Below are 20943 nucleotides of genomic sequence, written 5' to 3' on the forward strand. Positions count from 1 at the left end.
AACTCCAGCACAAGCTGTGCCAGAGTTTAATCAGCCACATTAATTGCAATTGTAGATGCACTCACTGCCTCTATACAATTTTTTTCCCAGCAAAGTAATATTCTCTGGGCACATAGTAAAAACCCTTGATTTCACTCCTGAGTGAAAGAGAGACTATTGCTAGGTAAAGTCCAGCAGTCATTATTTACATGAAGCTCTTACATGAAAGGCTCTGAGAAATTGGAACAAGCTTTCTGTCAACACCTGCAGCCAAAATATGGGCTGACTGCCCTTTTCTATTAATTATAACACGGACAATTTATTTGAAAGGAGCCATCTATTCTTTTTGACAGCAAAACTGGGGGCTTCTGAGACTTCTAGAGGGAAAAGGTTGATTAATTCAGGGCGGGTAAAGTGCCTCCAGATAGTATAAAAAAGGGGCAAAGGAGGCTGGGAGTAAAGTCTGTTTCTACACCCTGTCAAATTGAGGCGGGAATGCCAACAATTTAAGTAAGAACAGGAATGATCAGTTTTTGGAGGGGACATCACTGTGATCTGAAAACAGGGTCAGAAGTGAAGTCACTCCATAGCACAGTGCTGAAGAATCTTGTATTTCAGAGGAGACCTGCCAGGACCCGACCATTTGTTGTAAAATCCATCTATGCGCTCATATTAATTCTGGCTCTTAACTAAAGATTTATGAACACTAGCACATGCTGGACTCTTACATTCATGGCCCACTGCTGAGGGCTAAGCTCACATTTATATTATATTATATTATATTATATTATATTATATTATATTATATTATATTATATTATATTATATTATATTAAAACCTTTATTCACACAACAAGCAAGAGCAAAAATGGAAAGAAAACTAAATGAGGGTCTCAGAATCTGGTTCAATTCAATTCTGTGAAGTTAACTATAATATCTGGGGCATAACCAATGGATCTGGGAAAGGTTTTTTTTGTGCTGCACTGAATACAGGGGAAGGAAAAATGAGAAACACAGCAGCCTCTTCTTTGTTGGGAATTTTAATCAAAGCCTTAAGTATCCCTCTTGGAAGGTGAAACTCAATAGGACTTTCCAGGTGCATGTTAATTAGCAAAAGGTTTGTGGAATATCTTTCACTAAATAGGATTATCGATGCTTTCGAATCTATCTGAGCCTCAGGCTACTTGCTATCTGAGGGTAATTTTAGTGTCCTGTATGGCTTGGAGGAGCACATAGACCCACTTGTTATTCTTTTACCTGCACTTTTTAAATGAATTGCACCTGGTGAAAGGTGCAAGACAGATGAAAGCATATCCCAAGACAGGTTGTGTGCAGGCTGCGCCATGGCCCAACACATCTTCCCCATGCTGACGTTTCCATAAGCAGGATGAGCAAGATACAGCAGGGCAGAGTTTAACCTCCCTGATCAGTTCTGTATGTCTTTGCTGTGATGTCTGCTGCTTAAATGGGGGAACAAGGCCTAGAGGGAAGAGCAACAGGCTGGGAATCAGAGGACCTAGTTTTGGCTTCCAGTTCTGTTATGGAGCTGTTGGGTGATTTTGCAACTCTCTACGCTCTGGACCTCTGTTTCCCCAGTCCCCTTCCTGTCTCATCTATTTCTATGATGAGGCACAGAAAGAAACAATTTCCAGGCAAGTCCAATGCTTCGTACAGTAGGGCTTCACTTACACTGGGGCTTCTAGTTATATAAGTGATAGGCCATTTGGGTAGCTGTCTATGTAATGGGGTCACCCGTTGATGAGGAGCAGGCCAGGGTCCCCAAAACATTTCACACAAATACTGAATCAGTCATGAAGCCAGAGGGCAGCTGGCTCACGTCAGGATTGTTCGTATCACCAATGCCGTATTCCCCAACTTAACCACTGCCAACAGGCAGCCGAGAAATACAGATTCCACTCTTTATTCCTTTCAACTCATCCCCTTACAGAAGTGGCTCTTCCTCAAGAGCCAAGTCAGACTTTCTCTTTCTAATTCAGGGTGCGGGAGAGAAAAGGCAGAAACAGTATGTAGCCCTGGGCTGCAGTCTGATCTAAGTCCCAGAAAGGGTTTTGTTGAGGTATTCTGCTAAAGAGAAAGGAAAAGATCCAGAACTTCCAAAGAAAAAACAAGCTGAAAACTTAATTCTTTTGGAAGAAGTGAAGTGCCTTTATACATCATAAAGGAGCAATAAACAGAGAAATCTTTGTCTCCCCCCCACCCCCCCCGCCTTTTGGTTTGCTGTTCACCTTCCATGTTAGTCAAGCTGTCAGACGAAGCCAGAACCTGCTGCATCTGGCAATGCAATTATGCTAATACAATTCCACATAAAAGCAGAGTGACAATTGTTTTATTTGCCTTTCATCTAACAAATTTGCTTCTTCTAATAAAGGCAAACCCAATGCTGAATGTCAGGCAGGAAATTTTATAAGGGAGACAATGCCTTGCCCTGCATCCCGACATAGCATACTGCACAGCCCAGCCCAGCTCAAAGTCAGCTGCCTGGAGATTTTTAAGGAGCAGGCACATATCCTAATTAGGAGAGGGCTTTCTAGATAATGATCCAATCTCGAAGATCCTGATTGTTAGTCAGAAAATACATTCCCTTGCGTGACAGCTGATTTGTATTATTGACTGTGGGAATTTCAGGGCCACAGTTAATTATACACGCAGAATTTGATACTCATGAAGGATGCTGCATAGACTGCCTGGAAGAAGTTTTCTATCCAACAAAACCAATGCAACCTGTTCGGGCAGTAATTGAAGCTCCCCTCCTCTTAGCTTCCTAATACAGCCCAGAGCAGGAGGGTCACTAGGGTGGGTGGGCTCCCACTATCAGGCACACTGAGCCCCTGACCTCTTAGTCTTAATTGACAGAGTGGCTAGCAAGTGATAACTGTAATAGTGGGATTTGTTATGGAAGGGGGATGTATCCAGTAGTAGCTAAACTGGGATCATCGATTTGTTTCTTGTGCAGAGAGTTCTTATCGACTTGGATTACCTTTGAAACAATGACTTACAGTCCAAACCTTTCAGCATCCTCCAGGTATTCAGCCAGTCTGCCCAGAGCATTCTCTAAAGAGCTTATGTGCTTTGAAACATCTGCAGTTCAAAAGACTCTAAACTATTCAAGAACTAGCTCTTCAAAGCCACTCCAGAAGATTATCTGGCTCCAGCTAAATTAGGCAAGACTGAACTAGCAGTATGGATTACAACTCAACTCAAGTTTATTTCTATGGAAAGACATAGAAGGGGATAGCAAGTATTGCAAAATCAATTGGTATGAATATTCACATACACTTTAAATACACTACTTTTGGCTAAGTCCCCATCTGGTTAAGTTCGCTTTCCACTCATGTTTCACACAACCCAGTTTTATTTGCATGTTTATGAAAAATTCATTTCCAAATTATTCATGGGAATATGTAAACAGGCTTCCCTGATATATGGAAGAACTTCTGCCCATATGTGCATCCAATCAGGAAGCAGAAACACCATTATGCAATTCACCTGACAGATCACAACATAACTCACATTCAAATCAAATCTAGAGAGTATACACATTAGACATCTGCACATAGTAAATGCTGCTGAATTAATAAGCACAAGGAACTCACCAGAAACTAATTCCTTGGAGTAACTTACTAGATGCAAAATTATACATCCACTGATACAATGGACTGGTGACTAGTAGGCCTGTGCAAATAAGGAACTATTTTATTTGGGTTCGGATTCGGCCAATTTGGATGTCAGTGATTCGATTGGGAGCTCTGAATTGGTTTCCCGCTTCGATTCGGAGGTTCGGCCATAGGGTATAATGGGGAATCAATGAAATATCTGTAACTTTGGGGTTTTTTTTGTCTGATTTGGATGAAACTTGCACAGGTGGTAGCCTCTGCTGAGAGCGTGAAGCCTGCCAAGTTTCAAGGAGATGGGTATAGGGAATCTGGGGAAACCACACCCCAAATTCTTGAAAGCAAAACTCATGTCAGGTGTATATGTTAAGCCACAGCAGGGTCAAAACTGCAGGGATGGTAGTCTCTGCTGAGGTCACGAAGCCTGCCAAGTTTCAAGGATATAGGTGCAGGGGTTTGGGGGAAACTGCACCTCAAGCTGTGGACGAGCAAAACTTGTGACATGGGTGACATTGTGTGTGTTAAGGCGCAGCAGGGTGACAGCTGCAGAGATGGTGGCCCCTGCTGTGGCCATGAAGCCTGCCAGCTGTCAAGGAGATAGGCGCAGGGGTTCTGGGTTCAGAGGTCCTGCACCTCTAGCTGCTGACAGACAAAACTCGTGACATGGGTGCTCGTGCAACTGTGTCTGTCTTGGGGCAGTTGATTGTCTGTATTGATTCTTTCCTCTCCTTAGTCTGTGGTTTTGTACGTGTTAATCCATGCTAGTTAACTCATTATCTAGTAGCTACTAGTAGCTAGCTACTGTGTATTGAGCTGGTCCCTGAGTGAATCATGATTGATGGGTAACACAGTAGCTTAGCAGCCGGGCCTGCAGTAGTGCACCCACCCTGCCCCCACACCCCAAGACAGACATAGTTGCACAAGCACCCATGTCACGAGTTTTGCCTGTCAGCAGCTAGGGGTGCAGGGCCCCAGAACCCAGAAGCCCCTGCACTGATCTCCTTGACAGCTGGTACGCTTCGTGGCTGCAGCAGGGGCTAGCAGGCCTGCAGCTTTCACCCTGCTGCGCCTTAACACACACAGTGTCACCCATGTCACGAGTTTTGCTTGTCCGCAGCTTGAGGTGCAGTTTCCCCCAAACCCCTAAACCTATCTCCTTGAAACTTGGCAGGCTTTGTGGCCCCAGCAGGGGCTACCACCCCTGCAGTTTTGACCCTGCTGTGGCTTAACACACACACACAATGTGAGTTTTGCTTTCAGAACTTTGGGGTGCAGTTTCCCAGAAACCCCTGCACCTAGCACATTGAAACTTGGCATGCATCATGCTCTCAGGATAGGCTGAGAGCATGGTAATCCATGCAATTGATGGTAATCCGTGCAATTTTTGTCTGAATCAGCCAAAAGACAACAAAGTCATGGATATTTCATCGATTCCCCATTATACCTTATGGCAAACCTCCAAATCTTTTCCGAATTGGTTTGGAAGCTCTGATTCGATTTGGAAAGCCTAAAGCTTCCTGTGATTCAATTCAGATTCGTAGATTTGGCCTCCGAATCATCCGAATCATGATCCGAAGCTTTGCATAGCCCTAGTGACTAGCCCCACTTCAAAGCTGGCAAACCATCATAAAGTACAAGTGGCTAAGTAGACAATGACAAGCTGCCCCAAGCAAACGCACCTAGCTCTTTTTTCCTCGGTGTCTTAACAAGGAAAGGATATTCCTAAACACATTGTGATCACAACCAATATCTTTAGAAAAGCAGAAGCCTGCTTTTTCAGGTTGTCAACAGGCTGAGAGGCTCAAGAGACTCGATACAAGAGTCTGCTTTCCAACACAACTTGTCTTATTTCCCAACCCAGTCAAAACTTGCTGTACAGCAAGTACCACTGGAAAAGCGGATGCCTTCAGAGCTCACTATCATCAACAGATGTCTGGGTCCCCAGTGTCAAACCCCTCTGAAGAAGGCAAGGAAGAACACTTTAGCAGTGCGCACTGTGTAGTCCAATGAAAAAGACAGGTGACAAGTCTCAGAAGGGTTCAGGAGGAATATTTTAATGTTACTTTAAAACAGATTTAGCCTGTGGGTTATTTGCTGATTGACAGCCATGAAGCTGTGGGAAAGGTAACGATGGGTAGTGGAGGGTAAAGCTTTCACACAATAAACCATCCCTGTGCTCCAAGCTCTGCTTAGAGATTGCACAACTAGGAACAAGCATCCAGATACGCATTTCCTTTTCAGCACTAACACTGAGGGAAGCCCTTTATCTTAATGCCAGTGTAAGAAACCGTTCCTGAATCTTCTAGGGCTCCAAGTATGTTGCAAAGAGGAAGAAAGTGCATTAAAAAGTCCATTTTGCAGATGGAGGATAACTCGCCCAGAGTGGCACAGGCACAAGGGAAGCCCAGGTAGTTCAGAGAGACCAGAACTCCTGGGTCCCAAGAGCACTCTAGTCATGACAGCCTGGAGCTCAGTGCAGATTAATTGCCCTGCTTTTGGGCAAGGTTTGCATCATGCACCGAGATCGGTGTGGCTGCAATGACATTGCTACTGGTACCCAGCCTGGCAAATATGGAGTTAGCCCAGGTACCTCTGCAGTGCACCACACTGCAGTCTCCCAACATACCTGGTGCCTTGCCTCCAGTCACATGCTGCCCTCAGGGAGATAGCACGTGTGAAAGTGCCAAAGGATCCATTTTGTCAAAGGTGGAGAATGAACCAGAGTGTGTGGGCAGGAGGTGGAGTCCTCAAAGGTTATTATACCATGGACTTATATTAGTATGTGGGCTTCTCTCCAATTCACACTTCCTCCCTAAACTCACCTCCTTCTGCATCGCATCCCCCTGCCAGCTACAGAACTTGGTTAAACAGAAAAGTGGTCTCAGGGCAATATTTAACTGTCTTTGATGTGATAAGAGATCAATCTTGCCACCTGCTTTTGCTCTTGAACTCCTCTCTCCTTCTCATCTGCTCGTTTTCACCCCGCCCAGAGGATAGCATCTTGATCTGGCCAGACAGATCGTTTCCAACCTTGCTAGTTCTTTTCCCTCTCTAATTACTGTGATCTTATGAACAACTCCTGGTTCAATCCATCAGTTCTAGTTGAAATGCAGTATTCTTCAACCTGGCTACACCTTTGTCCTCCCTGGGCCATGGTAATGAGGATAGCCCTCACTCCTGCCCCTCCACCACCAAAACAGCACTCTCCACTGCAGCCTCACATACTGGCTACTTTACTTTTGAATTGGCAGTGCTCTGCCAGGGTGCCAGCACTTCTCACAAGGTTTGCTGCTACCTGCTACAGCCTTTTGGGCAAGGTTTGCATCATGGTTCATGAGGCACGTGCAGAGCAGGAGGGAGCAAGGAGTGCTAGAAGCATTGCTGCTTTGACAGTTGCACCTCTGCATGGTGAGAGATGCTCTTGCTCAAGGAAAGATGCCTGAGCCAAAAGCACCTCTTCCCTCCCATCCTTTTTATCACCTCCTGCCAGCAAACAAGAGCAAAAGACTTGGAGGAGCGTGGGTTTCTTTTTGCTCATTAAATGACCAGACTATTTCTATGCTACTATACCTTTTTAATAGTTCCTTTCAAGATTTAAACCAGTAATTCACCTGCCGACCAGAGGATACACTGACAGCAACTTAAGTTAAATGCATGTGACTAAATGCATCTTCTTCCAGGCACCAACCATACTGCCAAACAAGTAACCAGACAAACAAGCGATTAATCTGAAGCACTCCAGGCATAAATGGTTGTATAGGCTAGCGATCTACCAGTCACTGCACCATAAATCAGAAGATCTCTTGCACACAGGGGAAATATGTGGTATCATTTTTCTAAAGCAAAACAACTTTTGGTGTCTCTACGTGGCACAGGGCAAAATGCCAGCTCACAAAGAGGGAGAAAATACAAGAGTAAGGTGTGCTCAGGCAGACCCATGAGCTGCTTAAATTGCACAACTAATTCAAAGCCAGACAGATGGTCTTGCTAGGGGCAGTGATAAGAAGGAGATTAAAAACAGGATTCCCTCCAGGAGGTATAAAAAACCAAACACAATACATCTCCAAAACTGGACTATCTAACTGCAGTGTGTAGAAATGGGCTGCCCTGGGAGCCTTTTCAGGGTACGGGAACACAAACAAGTTACCATGTAATAAGTGAGGAGACAGACCTATAACACAACTATAATATGCCTCTGTGATAACTGCCCACATATATATTCTTACCCTGCAGTAAGCAGGAAATAGCCCAGCCCTCAACAAAACGGAGGTAAGGTCCCTTGCATTCAACATAGGAGAGAACATGCACGCAAGACAGTGAGTATAAACCCATTAGTTTGCTTTATGTTTGTGTAATAATTCATGTAACATATTTATATGCCTATTTACTGAGTGGTACTCACAGTGTCCTGAGTTTCAGAAGCTGCCAGAAACCAAACAGAAGATCAGCGTACATGTTGCTAAGCCTGGCACATTGGTACGTAGTTAGTGAACACAGTGAGCTGGAAACAATTATGGCCATGTGGTTTCTTCTTACTATTTGCATTGCGTACAGAGTGAAAGACAATGCTGTTTATTCCAATGACCTGCGGTGCTTTCAGGATACAGTGTGTTTTAAAACCAGAAGCCACTGCCTAATAGCCATTGTAGTCTGAAAGCGACCCCTTCCTCAGCTTTACTCCATCAATGTTGTTTTTGAACCAGAGGCTAAGATAGTTCCATTCATCATGCAGTAGCAAGAAAGAGATTTTCAGATGGTGACCCAAAGGCAGTAAATTGCAAAGCAGAGCTCATTTGATTTCCTCCCCCCACAAACAGAGCAGGACTCCTCCACAATAAAAATGGGTGAGCTTTGGGGAGCAAAGAATGCACATTAATTCTGGATTACATAGGCTCATTTCCTTAGCTTATTTAGAAGCATAAAGCCACTGTTTTCTGTACAGATTTTTGAGTAATTTGGTGAGTGAGTGACATGGGGATTTCATTATTTTAGCTCTAATTTCACTAGCGGGATCTGTTTCCCTTGCTCCCATCTCCACTCCATCAGTGAACAGTCATATACAGCTGGCTATTTCTAACTATATCAAGCAAGGCACTTCAGGTTCACATAATCTGTTTCATCTTATTGTCTTTCCCTTTGTCCTCCAACACACTGATTGAGCAAAATCCTTATGAAACCCTAAGAATCTGCTTCCACCTTCGAAGACTCCCTTCCTGTGGTCTCATTAGCATTTTGAATACAAGACAGAATGATGAACCCTCCTAACTTCTATTTCTTGCTCTAGGAGAAAACGTGTGCAGCAACTAAATTCAATCAAGAGATTAATTTCTCTTCTCTATATAAATCCATACAATTTGGGGGAGATCATGAACCTCATGGCAAATGCAAAACACATATGGGTAGATATAACATATACATGCATGTTCTTCACACATCTATTCTTTCTCTTTCTTCACCCATACCTCTTTATGTTTAGTGCAAATTGCTTGACATGACTAAGTGCTGCAGGTCTCATACTACATTTGTTTTGCCTTTGACAGCCCAAGGCTGACATTCCAGGATTTTTGTGTGTGTGTTTACCCCCACCCCATCTACACAAAAACCTCTTAGCTACATGTCTACGGACTTGGGATTTTGGTTAATTCTTGTATTGTGCTTTGGCTTGAGTTTCTACTTGCTTACTTTGCCAAGTAAGCAAGCAACCAAACTGTGTGTAACTGAATACATTTATACAGTCCTCTTCTGCTGGTACACAATGCCTGATGTCTACCGTCGAGCCTTTCTATGGATCTTTTTCCCCCAAGGCTAAGTACAGACAGTCAAAAAGCCCAAAGCTGAATTGATTCAGTCTTTGCAGGTTAGTCTATGCTGCACAGATTGAAATAATAAGCCAATGAACACACATTCGGTTTTGATTCAGGAAACACAGCCACATGCCTGCTGTGGCTCAAGCCAGAAGCTGGGGGGCACGAGAGTATGCCTGCCAGCTGCTGCCAAAGGGGAGGGAAGAAAGAAAGCCCTGCTGGAGTGGAGGGGTGTGGCCAGGCCGTAGCCCATGCTCTACCTGGAGGCGGTAGGGGGAGGTAGTGGCATTGAATAAATAAGAAGTTGAACAAGAATAGTTCTTTCTCTGAAAAACTATAAACTGAAGAAGTATAAACATAGCATGGGCTATGTGTTCGCTTGCTTGTCCTGCTGCTTCCCGAGGTCTCTGGGATTTGCAGTCCACAATCAGAACAGCAGGACTCTGCAGGGTTGCTCATCACTTCCTCTTCCTGCTTCAAGGTGCCTCTGGAATTTGTAGTCCACAGCCGCAGCCAGCACTAAGTAAGCCAGCAGGGCAGGGCAACTCTGTACTCGGGGAAAGGTGAGTTTAACCCCACTCCCTGGCCCCAACCCCCAGCTGGAGTTTGCCGGGGGTGGGGGACAGTAAGCCAGCCAGTGAGGCCAGTGAGCCAGCCCTCCCTGCTCTGGCTCAGGACCAGAGGGGCAGGGGCTGAAAAGCATGCTGGGATGCTGGGGAACTCTGATTCAACTTAAACCTGGAAGGGGTCTGGGACAGAAGTTTCATAAACTGGTTTGACCTAAATCAGTTAAGTCTGATATTACTTTCAACCAGGTTTATCTTAAACCAGTTTCAGCCATTTTGCAACTGGTGTATGTGCACTGAACTTCTGTTCTGTCACAGGTTTAAACCACTTTCTGGTCAGTTATATTTTATGTGTAACTTCTGTCTCTAGCCCAAGAGACAGACAGTCAAGGGAGGAGATGCTGGTACACCCACAGAAAGGAGTAACATGAAGGTTTTATCGTTATTAGCTCATTTTTCTACATAATGATGAAATGACTCAAGATGCACTTGAGATAGATGGCTCTGGTGTAAACACTGCAGCTGCCATATCTCTGTTCAAATATGCGAAAAATCTATTGTAGATTATTAGAACATTTTTCACTCTGGCACACAAATAACATACTTCAGACAGGCAGGTTGTAAATGTTACTCAACAGACAGGTCATTTCCCTCCATCTCTGTGCTCTTTTAAAAGTAAACAGGGGCAAGCACACCCAACATATCGTTCACAAAAGCACCATCATCAATCTGATTTACAGTGATGCTTTCCCCACTTCCTGTAAGGGCGTGGAAAACAAGGAGCATCACTGCAGCTGCTTTTTTTACATTCCACCTGAAGATTTTTCTAATGCTGGAAGGTGGCAGTGAAGTCTAATAACTATTGACAGAGCTCACATTAGATTTAATTATGTTCTTTGGCTCTGCTGTTTGACACGGGCCTGAGCGACTGTTATTAGGCCTGCTTCATGTCAGAGAGAAAGTGAAGTAACAACCCCAATGAATTTATTATGAGCCAGTTGCACATGGAAGCATAAGATTTTTGCTCTTTGCAGAAAGGTTAGTGTACTGCAGTAGCGAAATGGATGTTAGACAGGTTTGTTTACTTCCTATCCTCAGTTTCCTATTTGGTAAAATGGGGAAAAGATGTTCCTAATTCACTAGCACGAAGAACACTTTGGAGTGTTTGGCTATTTAAGCAATGACTTTATTGTAGTGTTTTCATATGCAAGTGAAGACATAAGAACAGCTGCCCCATAGTGTCAGCAAAGTAAGTGGACATACGCATGTCTCGATTTGCATGTTGAAATAATTATACCTGATAGTTTCATAGTAGTAGTTTCATAGCAGCTAGGGTCAGGAGGGACCTGAACAGATCATCTAGCCTGACCCTGCAAAAAAGAAGCAGGCAGATCTCAGCCCAGGTGGCTTATTCCCAGTCCAAACCTGCAATTCATTACCACATAAAGCTTCCATGGGCTTTAATGCTGATGTGGGGTTTACAAGTACTTCAGGATTTTGTGTGTTGCAAAGGCCATAGACATAATTTACCCGAGGTTCTCTCTCAAGCAAGCTGGCTGTGTGCAGCACATTAGATTTTCCAAGACAAAGTTCCCCTAACTGAGTGCTAAAAACGATATATATCAGCAGCACCTCATTAAAACGAGACACAAGTTTTGTTTGAGCTATGCATCTTATTTTATGACTAACCACCAAGCATGCATTTTATAATATTAAAGAGTCTAGCTCCCTATTTACAAACCTATACAATACAACCTGCAGATGTCTGATGAAATGACTCATTTTTGGGAATAAAAATATTCCAGATTCCATCCTCAGTTAAAGCAGCCACTTCCCACTAACACATTTCAATGCATTCAGATGATCTTCTGAAGTTCTTATCTTATGCAATTCATTGCCACAGGAGGTGGTGGAGGCAGATGGCATAGCCAGGTTCCAGAAGAGACTTGATAAATTCATGGATGATAGATCTATTAATGGCTATTGAACAGAATGGTTGGAGAAACATCTCCAACCCAATAATGGTGGATGCCAGGGGTAACACTGAATAGGGAATAGACCACTCTTGAGATATCTGGGTCAATGCTCTCCCTCTATAGCATCCACTTCTGCCACTGCTGGAGACAGAATACTGGGCTAGATGGACCACTGGTCTGACCCAGTATGGCACTTCTTATGTTCTCTTTCTTGTGAATAGACAAGGGTAGGGCAAAACTGATTAGCTTATTACCATCGTTTTTATGGTGGTCCCATCTTGGAGGCCCCAGTCATGGGCCGCAGTTTTACTATGCTGGCCACTGGACAAACTGAACAAAAAACAGGGGCTCTAGTACTACAAATACTTAAGTTACTTTTCTCTGCATGGATGCTACTACCCCTTATCTTTTGAGCAGGAAGGTTTTCCCTTACATACTTCTTTTTAGATTCATCAGGTAGTGCTAGCTTAGTGCGTCTCAACCTTTTTAGACTCAAGGTACCACCCCCACCAAAAATGGCAGCTCCAGCTTTCGCTCTTTTTTTTTGCCCACAGAAAAAATATAGAGCATTTGTTCCGTTACAAAGAACTCAGCAAAGCCCAGAACAGCTCAGAATGTTTTTGACCCTATGGATTCCTATTTGAAATGTCTGGGTTTATCTTGTGACTCATGCATGGGCATTTGCACACATAACAATTTAAATATTTCATGGCGCTTTATGGCACCCTTAAAAGGATCTCGCCCTGGTAGAGAATTGCTCTGCTAGTGAGTGGATCTTTTCATTGTCTCTCTCTAACTCTGCAGGCACCAGCCCACGTTGAATATCTTAATGTTACAAAAAGCAACTATTAAAAAGCATGCTTCATCTCCTGGTGGGATCTTTTAGTTACTTCTTCACTTCCATTGTTTGAGCAACATTTTGGTGTGAGGGATTCTCAAGAGGTTTTCTTTTCTCTGCTTGCATAGTTTGGGCTTCTCAGCAGGGTAAATAAGCTCAAACTGAGCTCCATGCTGCCACAGCTATACTGCTACTGGTATCCAAGCAAGCCTCACATCTCTCTCTGTTTGTACTGCAGGCTGCAGAGTAGACATACCCTGATAAGAAGAAGGACTGAATCTCTCAAATGGCAATCTCAGACTGCAGGGGATATCAATATGTTTATCAATGTTACTCGACTCTTTTCAACTCTCACTCTATTGGCAATTAGACAAGAAAACATGAATTTCTAATGCCGGTTTCAGTTGCAGGCAGAGGACACTAATCAGTGAACTGATTGAAGACTGGCATTGTTTTTACCACTTATTCACATACCAGATTTTCATTCATAATTAATCAAGCACAAATCTGACTTTTGTTAAAAAAACATGAGGATCTATTTCAGGTACGTTTTTCCTACATGAATATCTTTTTGTGGGAATCACATATTGAAATGAATATTCAAGAAAATTTCCCAGGATAAAATATTGAGCTAATACTGTGGCTTGGCATAATATAAGACCAGACAACCTTATTTATGAATATGGAGCCTGGGGAGGGGTGTATCTTCATCTGAGACATTCAGCACTGGCCAGTGCCAGCAATGAAATACCTAAACAGGTGAACCAACTGTCTGATCCAGCATAGCAATTCCCCAGTCTACTTTATTGCTGGTTGCTAACACAGCTATACCACATCAGTATTCAGAGCAGAGCAGAAGCTTTTGCAGCAAAGCAAAGTTGGTTTGGGGTATGATTCAATTATGACATTTCTAGACCAGCAAAAGGTCTAGTTTGGATGTAGAAGAGCTGATAGAAGTAAAAGCAGTGTTTACTGGTGTGAGCGGCCTCTGTGTCAATGCTGTGATCAAAAGGCACAATTTCAGCACTGGTATACCAGCACTAACTTCACTCTAGCCAGCCTGGGGACAACTGGCATGGAAGCCAGTGTGGGCTAGCAGCTCCAATACGTACCAGGGTTTCCTTTGGATACATTTGGTGTGTCCCACCACATGTGCAGTACTGTTGGTAACAGCGCTAGCTAGATAAGGGCCAAGAGTGTCTGCCAGAATAGTTAGTGCTCCCAACCTAAATCTTTTCTTTTTATCCCCTTGGAATCCAGTTCCTCAGCATACATAGGCTGGTTTCACCTTCCAGCCCGTACTGCTTGGTTATCAGGGATGTCACTCACACAGAAGCACAGGCATTTTAATAGCGCTGAACATCAAGCCACCGACATCTCCTCGTCTCACCTCCCTGGATTTTTATTCCAAATAGCCCCTCGGCCACACTTATCAGGTTTCAGGAAGATTTTCAAAGCTCCCTATAGGAATCAGGCATCCAAATCCCCTTGAAATTGATAGGAACTGGGAGCTTACAGTCTTTAGTTGGCTCCAAGGAAAAAATCTCAACCTAAAACTCAGATGCTGCTTGGTAGCAGAGGTGAACACTCATAAGCCTCTGGTACTAGGTAATGTCTTTCATTCTTGTCTCAGCTCACCATGCAATCCAAGAGTCTATTCAAAATGAAACCCCAACATGCCAGCATAGTCACTTGAAAAGCAGCGAGACTCTCCCACAAGACCATCTTCCACTCCTTTTTCTCTTTTAAGTGCTGCTGGTAGACAAGCATGAGGCCAAATCTCAATTATAACTAGCAGCAGTGGTGCCATACACCATCTTATCTGGAGTGTGTGAAGCAGCGAGCACTCTGGTTCACTGATTATTCAAATTATTTCTGAAACATTTGGCAAGTCCCTCCGCTGAAATGAATTTCCTCATCCTCACAGCACTGGCTCAGCTACAGAAGAAGCTACTTACCCCATCCCACTTAGAGCCAAACCATTCCCAGGCTTGTTGAGTCAAAAAGCCACCAGACTAGAGCATCTCGCGTTTGATCAACACTTGCTCAAATTGGATTCCATGTTGGAAATGCTTTTATTTTTCTGAAAATATTATGGGCAGAACCAAGCGCTCTGGGCTGATTATATAGTGCAAGCTGCTGCCAGAGATAATTTATAATCAAGGTCATTGCGGTGTTTTTATTTTGGTTTGGGAATGGCCCAGTTCTTATGTGGCCCATCATGAATGCTAATGTGAACAAGGAAACATTTTCTGCCAAATGTAGCATCTTGTGACACTGGCAAGTATAGTAGTGATAAGGTAAAGGATGGCCTCGATGCTTATCTCACGCAGATCAAACAGCTACCCAGAGTCCTGCTTGGATTCAGACCAATCACTTACAAATTAGAGGATCAACCTGCTATATATATATATAGACAGCAAGCTGAAAAATGAAGAATTTTCAACTGAAGAAAATACAGAAAATCCTACCATTTTTCTAAATTCCCCTTTGAAGAAATATATATATATATTTTAAAAGCCACCATTTTATAAAAAGCTCCAGATCGGTAAGATGTTTCAGTTTGTTGAGAAGGATTTTTTTCCTGCAAGCACTTCTGATCAGTCAAAAACCACTTTTAATCAAAGTTAATATGAGGGAAAAGGTTTCAGGCAGTCTATTTCTATATACCACAGTAATCTTATTCTCTTGTTGTGCCCTAATACACAGTATGTGGAGTCTTACTAGGATTTGTCTGGGAGATGAGAACACTTCAGTTATTACCTGTTAACTCAAACCACTAAAAATAATTTATCCCCATTTCTCTTTCACTTACAAGGTTCTGGCCATGAGAGAAAGTGGTTGGTGTATACACTCCATCATCACTTGTATAGGAGTTGCTAGCTAAGCCACTCAGACAACACGGTTTTGCAGTTCTGGAAGTGCTGCTCAATATTTCAGGCCTGATTTTCAAAACCATTGTGCACCCCTAACTTTATAATGAAGTGAGTAAGAGCTGCTGGCATTGAGTATCTCTAAAGAAAACAGGCTTAGGTGTCTAGCTGGAGACCCAGAATTAGAGCTCACCTTTGACATGACTTCTCGTACTCGCATGCCAACCCAGGGAGGGCAGCAGCAATTTAAAGCAGGTCACTTTTGGACAAGAATAAACAAGGAAGGGAGAGAGCGATCAATGTTAGGGCTGTTGCAAAACCTCGCTCTCAGAACTCCTTTAATTTCAGAGAACATCTATCAAATACGTCAGGCATGGGACGGAACGGGAAGGGGTGGAAATCCAAGAAGCAGAACAAAGACAACCTTTATGAATTAACGAGCATAGGAAGCCTCCTGGGTAAAGAAACATGCACAACAAGAGAAGCCATTACGCCCTGTTAACAATTGAACCATGCATGCACAATATTTACGGGTTGTTTAGAAAATGGAGAGAGCATTTCTTTAAAATAAAGATCTTAATTATGAATGATGCCACTGCTTGTGAAAAGAGGTGACTAAGCAGCTCACGCAGGAGCTACAGGTGGTAGAGAGAAATAATGCAAATCCCTCACTTGCCTACCTCTGCCAGCTCACCATAGTGCAAATATGAAGCCCTGTAAACTTTTGGACTCCAGGGTTCCCACATACCGCTCAACTCTGCATCTCAACTCTGACTCATGTCACTCCCTGCTGTACCAGTCCTGCCCTCCTTCATCACACTGCAGCAGACAAAATGCAGGCTGGAGATTAGGAAGGACTTTCTATGAAGATGGTTAAGCACTGAAAATGATGACCTACAGAAGTTGCAAAATCTTCATCCCTGGAAGTTTTCAAGAACAGGTTAGATAGATACTTGGCTAGGGTGGTTCAATCAGGGATGAGCCTGCCTTGAGCAGAGGGCTGGACTAGATGGCCCTCATGGGTCTCTTCCAGCCCTACTTTCCTCTCTGATCCGATGTTTGCTAATTACTTCCCTTCCAAGCTCTGGAACCTCCCAGTCCTTGGCTTGCCTTGAGCAAGGCTGCTTTAAATTAAACATGTGAGCCACCTTGTTAGCAAAAGCTGCTCAAGCTCTTGTATAACCACAGCCTAAGAGAGAACTCAATTCATGTTTCTATTTAGTTTCATCATAAGGTCATGGAATATTATGCGTCTTGACTCTCAGTCTTCCTCAAACCCCACATGTTTTGCACCTACCGTTCCCTGTTTTAGAAATTATGGAAGTGAAGCATAGTGTTTAAGGGCAAGATTTTCTAGGGTGACTAAAGGGCCTATCAAAAATACCCCTGACTTTCTGAGACTTGTATCCCTGAGGTACTTACCACTTTCTGAAAATCCCTCCCTACATCCTCCAGGTCACACACTGACTTTTGGAGGTGCTAAGCATCCCCAAGGGGACCGTAGGTACTTTTCATAGGAATTCATAGGAAAATGAGGGTTGGAAGGGACCTCAGGAGGTCATCTAGTCCAACCCCCTGCTCAAAGCAGGACCAGCCCCAACTAGATCATCCCAGCCAAGTCTTTGTCTAGCCAGGTCTTAAAAACCTCCAAGTATGGAGAGTCCACCACCTCTCTGGGTAACTTGTGCCAGTGCTTTACTACTCTCCTAGTGAGAACATTTCTCCTGATATATAACTTTTAGTACATTGGAAGGTAGAGGCCAATGTCAAGAGAATCCAGATGATACAACTTCCAGCTATTAGCATTTAGATCCTTCTTCTTCCAGTCATCCCTCTCCCCCTTCATGTTTCCTATCAGACGAACCTACTAGGAGGCTAACTGATATTACTAATCTCATTATGCAGGCTGTAGTCTATTTCTGCCTCTAAGTGCATTTTGGCACAGTCCCCGGTACTCGAGTGTTAGTATTTTAGTCACTAGAAAGGCTATTTTGTTAAAAAAAGATTGACACTCAAGCCATTTCATAGCACTTTGCATATTCTCAGTGAAAAGGGACTTCATTAGAGTTAGCTGTTCCTTTCAATTTACAATTCCTTTATGCATACATGTGCTAGTTTATGAAGGGCTGAGGTATAATCACTGTAACGCTGTGTATTTAAACAGAACTACATATGTATCCTCAATAGTAGTTATAATTCGAGTAAGTCTCATGTTCATACCAGTTTCTCACCAAGTTAAAGTAATGTGCCATGCAAGTACCACACAGGAAATGCTTCACTCACCACAGAAATGCAGCCCCCTCTGGGGTGACCTGTGGCAGCTGTTCAGCTGCACATGGCAACACTGCACAATGGGTTAACACAATAAGTTCCCTGCTATACCGTGCAACTCAAAGGAGCTGTTACCAAATGGATTTGGGAAAAAAAACTGTATCAAGGACGTGTGAATTGTTTCAGAATGACAACCCCACTGGGATACACCAGTCTGGCAGGATTTACGCAAAGAGAAGAGTGGACTTAATGAGAGATCCAACCTGGTCCTTCACAAATGGAGAGTAAACTCCCAAGGTTAAGGGATTGCAGACCTCCAATTTATACAGGCTTCACTGATTTTCAAGTAAAGACTAATGACATTACTGAGTGCCTCTTTTAGGGACTCTTAGCATGGTCAGTGCTCTCTTGGATATTATAGAAGACTTCCTCGCTAGACTGATGTGGTGTCTCCTTAAATGCATAAGACTCCTTGTGCCTTATTCTATATGTAACGTAAGTGCCTATGCTCCTAGAACTTCAGTAGAAGCTACAGTAAAGAATGCAGCCAAAAAAGGCCTGGAAACATTAACTGCTGAGGAGCAATGTGTGAGCTCATCCCAGGTACAAGCTTTCCTTGGTCAAGCTTGAATTGTAATACCCAAGGCACTAGCTGTCTAGCGTTTCATTGATTCATTAGGGAAGTTTGAGTATTTAAACACACCAGTATTTTTAGTGCACCATTCCCTACCTCCATGTCTTTCTTGGCTTAATCAATCCCTCCAGGTGGCACTAGGGCCTTGTAGAGATCCTGAGTTGGGTAATGGCTGGCACATACATGGTGAGCTTACACTGTACAAAGATGACACAAAGTCATGGCACATTAGGACCATCTGTACCACTTGCGTGGGGCAACCCTGAGTGTGGAGGAGACCACGAGAGAACTCCCAGGAGAGAGATGGAGCAGACAATAGTGGTCAGAGAGATGCCTGGCAGTCAAAATTCAGCCTACTTGCCACTCAAGCATTAGCACATCCATTTCCCCTTCTACTCAATAGAGACAAGTCTCATTACCAGTGGAGGGTTAATTTTTGTACAGCACTTAAGAGATCCTTGCAAAAGAGGCACTAGAGAGAATGGCATGAGCTTCCTAGCCAGCTGCAGCCTGGGCAGGGTTACATCAGGCTGTTTGAGAGAAGCTCAGCAGACGTCTATTACTAAGTGATACAAAACACTTGCACATGCAGCTCCACATATACACATCATCTCAGCAGCTGATGCACAAGATTAGGCTGTGTTCACCAGGACATATTGGGCCTGGAATCAAGATCAACATAAGGGAACAGCAGAGACGCATTAGGCTCCTGGGGGTATAATCACTGCCAAGGCACTGATTGCAGCACCGCGGTTGAAAGTTTCCTGCTCTTATTGCTGCCTAGAATAGCTCCTTGGGACTTCAATTTAGGCAGCTCTGAGAGCTACCTTTAAAAATTACTACCACTACAACTCCTCCAGCCACCATGACCCACCTATTATTGTCAGTACCACAGAAATCCTCCCCCTACCACCCTGCCATCCCAGTCTTCTCTTCGACACGATGCCTTAACCTGCAAACGGGCAAACAGGCATGGCCTACCATGTTTAATCTGTTATAAAAGGGCCTGAAAGGTTCTCTTTTTTCAGGCTGTTTTTACATCCTAGAAACTTTCAGTCTGCTGTCCCCAGATTTTGGCTCAGGTCTTAGGAGGAATTTTCCCTGTTTTAACCTTCAGCTGAAATAGCAGGAGGTGTACAATGCTGAACAAAAACTAGTTTTAAGCAGTCTGAGCTAAAAACTACTTCTCTTCTTATTTAAGTAGGTTCTGCTGGTGGTGTAATGCTACCCATTCTCCAGTCTTACCCATAAACCCACAAGAACGAAGAGAGACACTTCCAACGTGGACACCATTTTCAGCGGGCAGGTAGCAGCTTAGGCCACATGCATGCTTCATAAAATAGAAAAGGGGGCATAAACCCTGTCTGATTCCCCCCCAAATATCATATAGTAAACAGATCTGCCTGGAACAGAGAAAAATGCCTTTGTTGAAGTGTTGGGGAGCAAGCATTATAGCATGTGTGCAAGCAACACTCGATAACCTGGGGTTAAAATACTAGTGTGGGATGTGGAAGAGCCAGGTTCAAGTGTTTGTTCTGCTTCACTTGGAGTGATCTGGGATAAAAGACTCTGCTTTGAATCACGCAGAGTAGGTACTTGAAACTGTGTATGTGTGCGCATCTCCATCACACACTCTTCTGTTTCATAAATCCATTCCAGAAGTCACTTAAAGTTACAATGTGGAACAAAAAGCTTCCAAACCTCAAAGGTTTTGTTGCAAACCATGACAGATGAATAGATATCAGCAGGGTCCTCCAGAGGGTAGGAGATGCAGTGCAGAAGGTTGTTTTGTAGCATCAGCCGGATTGTGAGAAGGGACAGAAAAAGCAGGCGCTACGTGCTCCTAGCGAGTTACGTGACTGTTTTGTACGATACTCTAATTTCTCATGTTAATCATTTTGCCTTTCGCACCTTTACCTTTCTGATGCAGCAAGTATATGGAACCCCACACGCCAGAGGCCCACTGTTGTTGCATGAATGGTACTGATTGACGTTCCAGTCTTTGTATTCATCGCCTCCACAGCAGGAGAACTGTAGAAACAAAGAGAGAATTATCAAGTGACAAACACACGTATTTATGGTATATGCGGGAATTTAGCAAAATGAACCAAAAAAAGGGCTAATGCTGCCGGACACAAATAAACACTGTGGTTCTCCTTAGCTCTCAGACCAAGTAGCACAGCCTTGCTTAATGTCATTGTACGTGGATCTCCCCAAGTCATGGCCTGAACAAAGCAAGTGTGGATTGCTGACAACACTGCAGGAATCAGGTGCAGCTTTTTTTTTCTTGGTTTGGACAGCACAAAATTTCAAAGGATGGCAGGTTGTTAGCTGTTCATTTGGTCTGAAAATTAAAAGTAGCATTTGCTT

General features: G+C 43.6%; 1 protein-coding gene across 4 annotated transcripts in view; it reads right to left on the reverse strand.

Moving 5' to 3' along the window:
• LOC102562685 (tetraspanin-15) overlaps nt 1–20943 on the reverse strand; it is a 282668-nt gene that overhangs the window by 47247 nt on the left and 214478 nt on the right. For all 4 annotated transcript variants that reach the window (XM_059730567.1, XM_059730568.1, XM_019482686.2 and 1 more), the window contains one exon: nt 20491–20604. In XM_059730567.1, the coding sequence (XP_059586550.1) occupies nt 20491–20604 (114 nt within the window). The remainder of the gene's footprint in view (nt 1–20490; nt 20605–20943) is intronic.

The sequence above is a fragment of the Alligator mississippiensis genome, chromosome 7, assembly GCF_030867095.1.
Source record: "Alligator mississippiensis isolate rAllMis1 chromosome 7, rAllMis1, whole genome shotgun sequence".
Taxonomy (NCBI): Eukaryota; Metazoa; Chordata; order Crocodylia; family Alligatoridae; genus Alligator; species Alligator mississippiensis.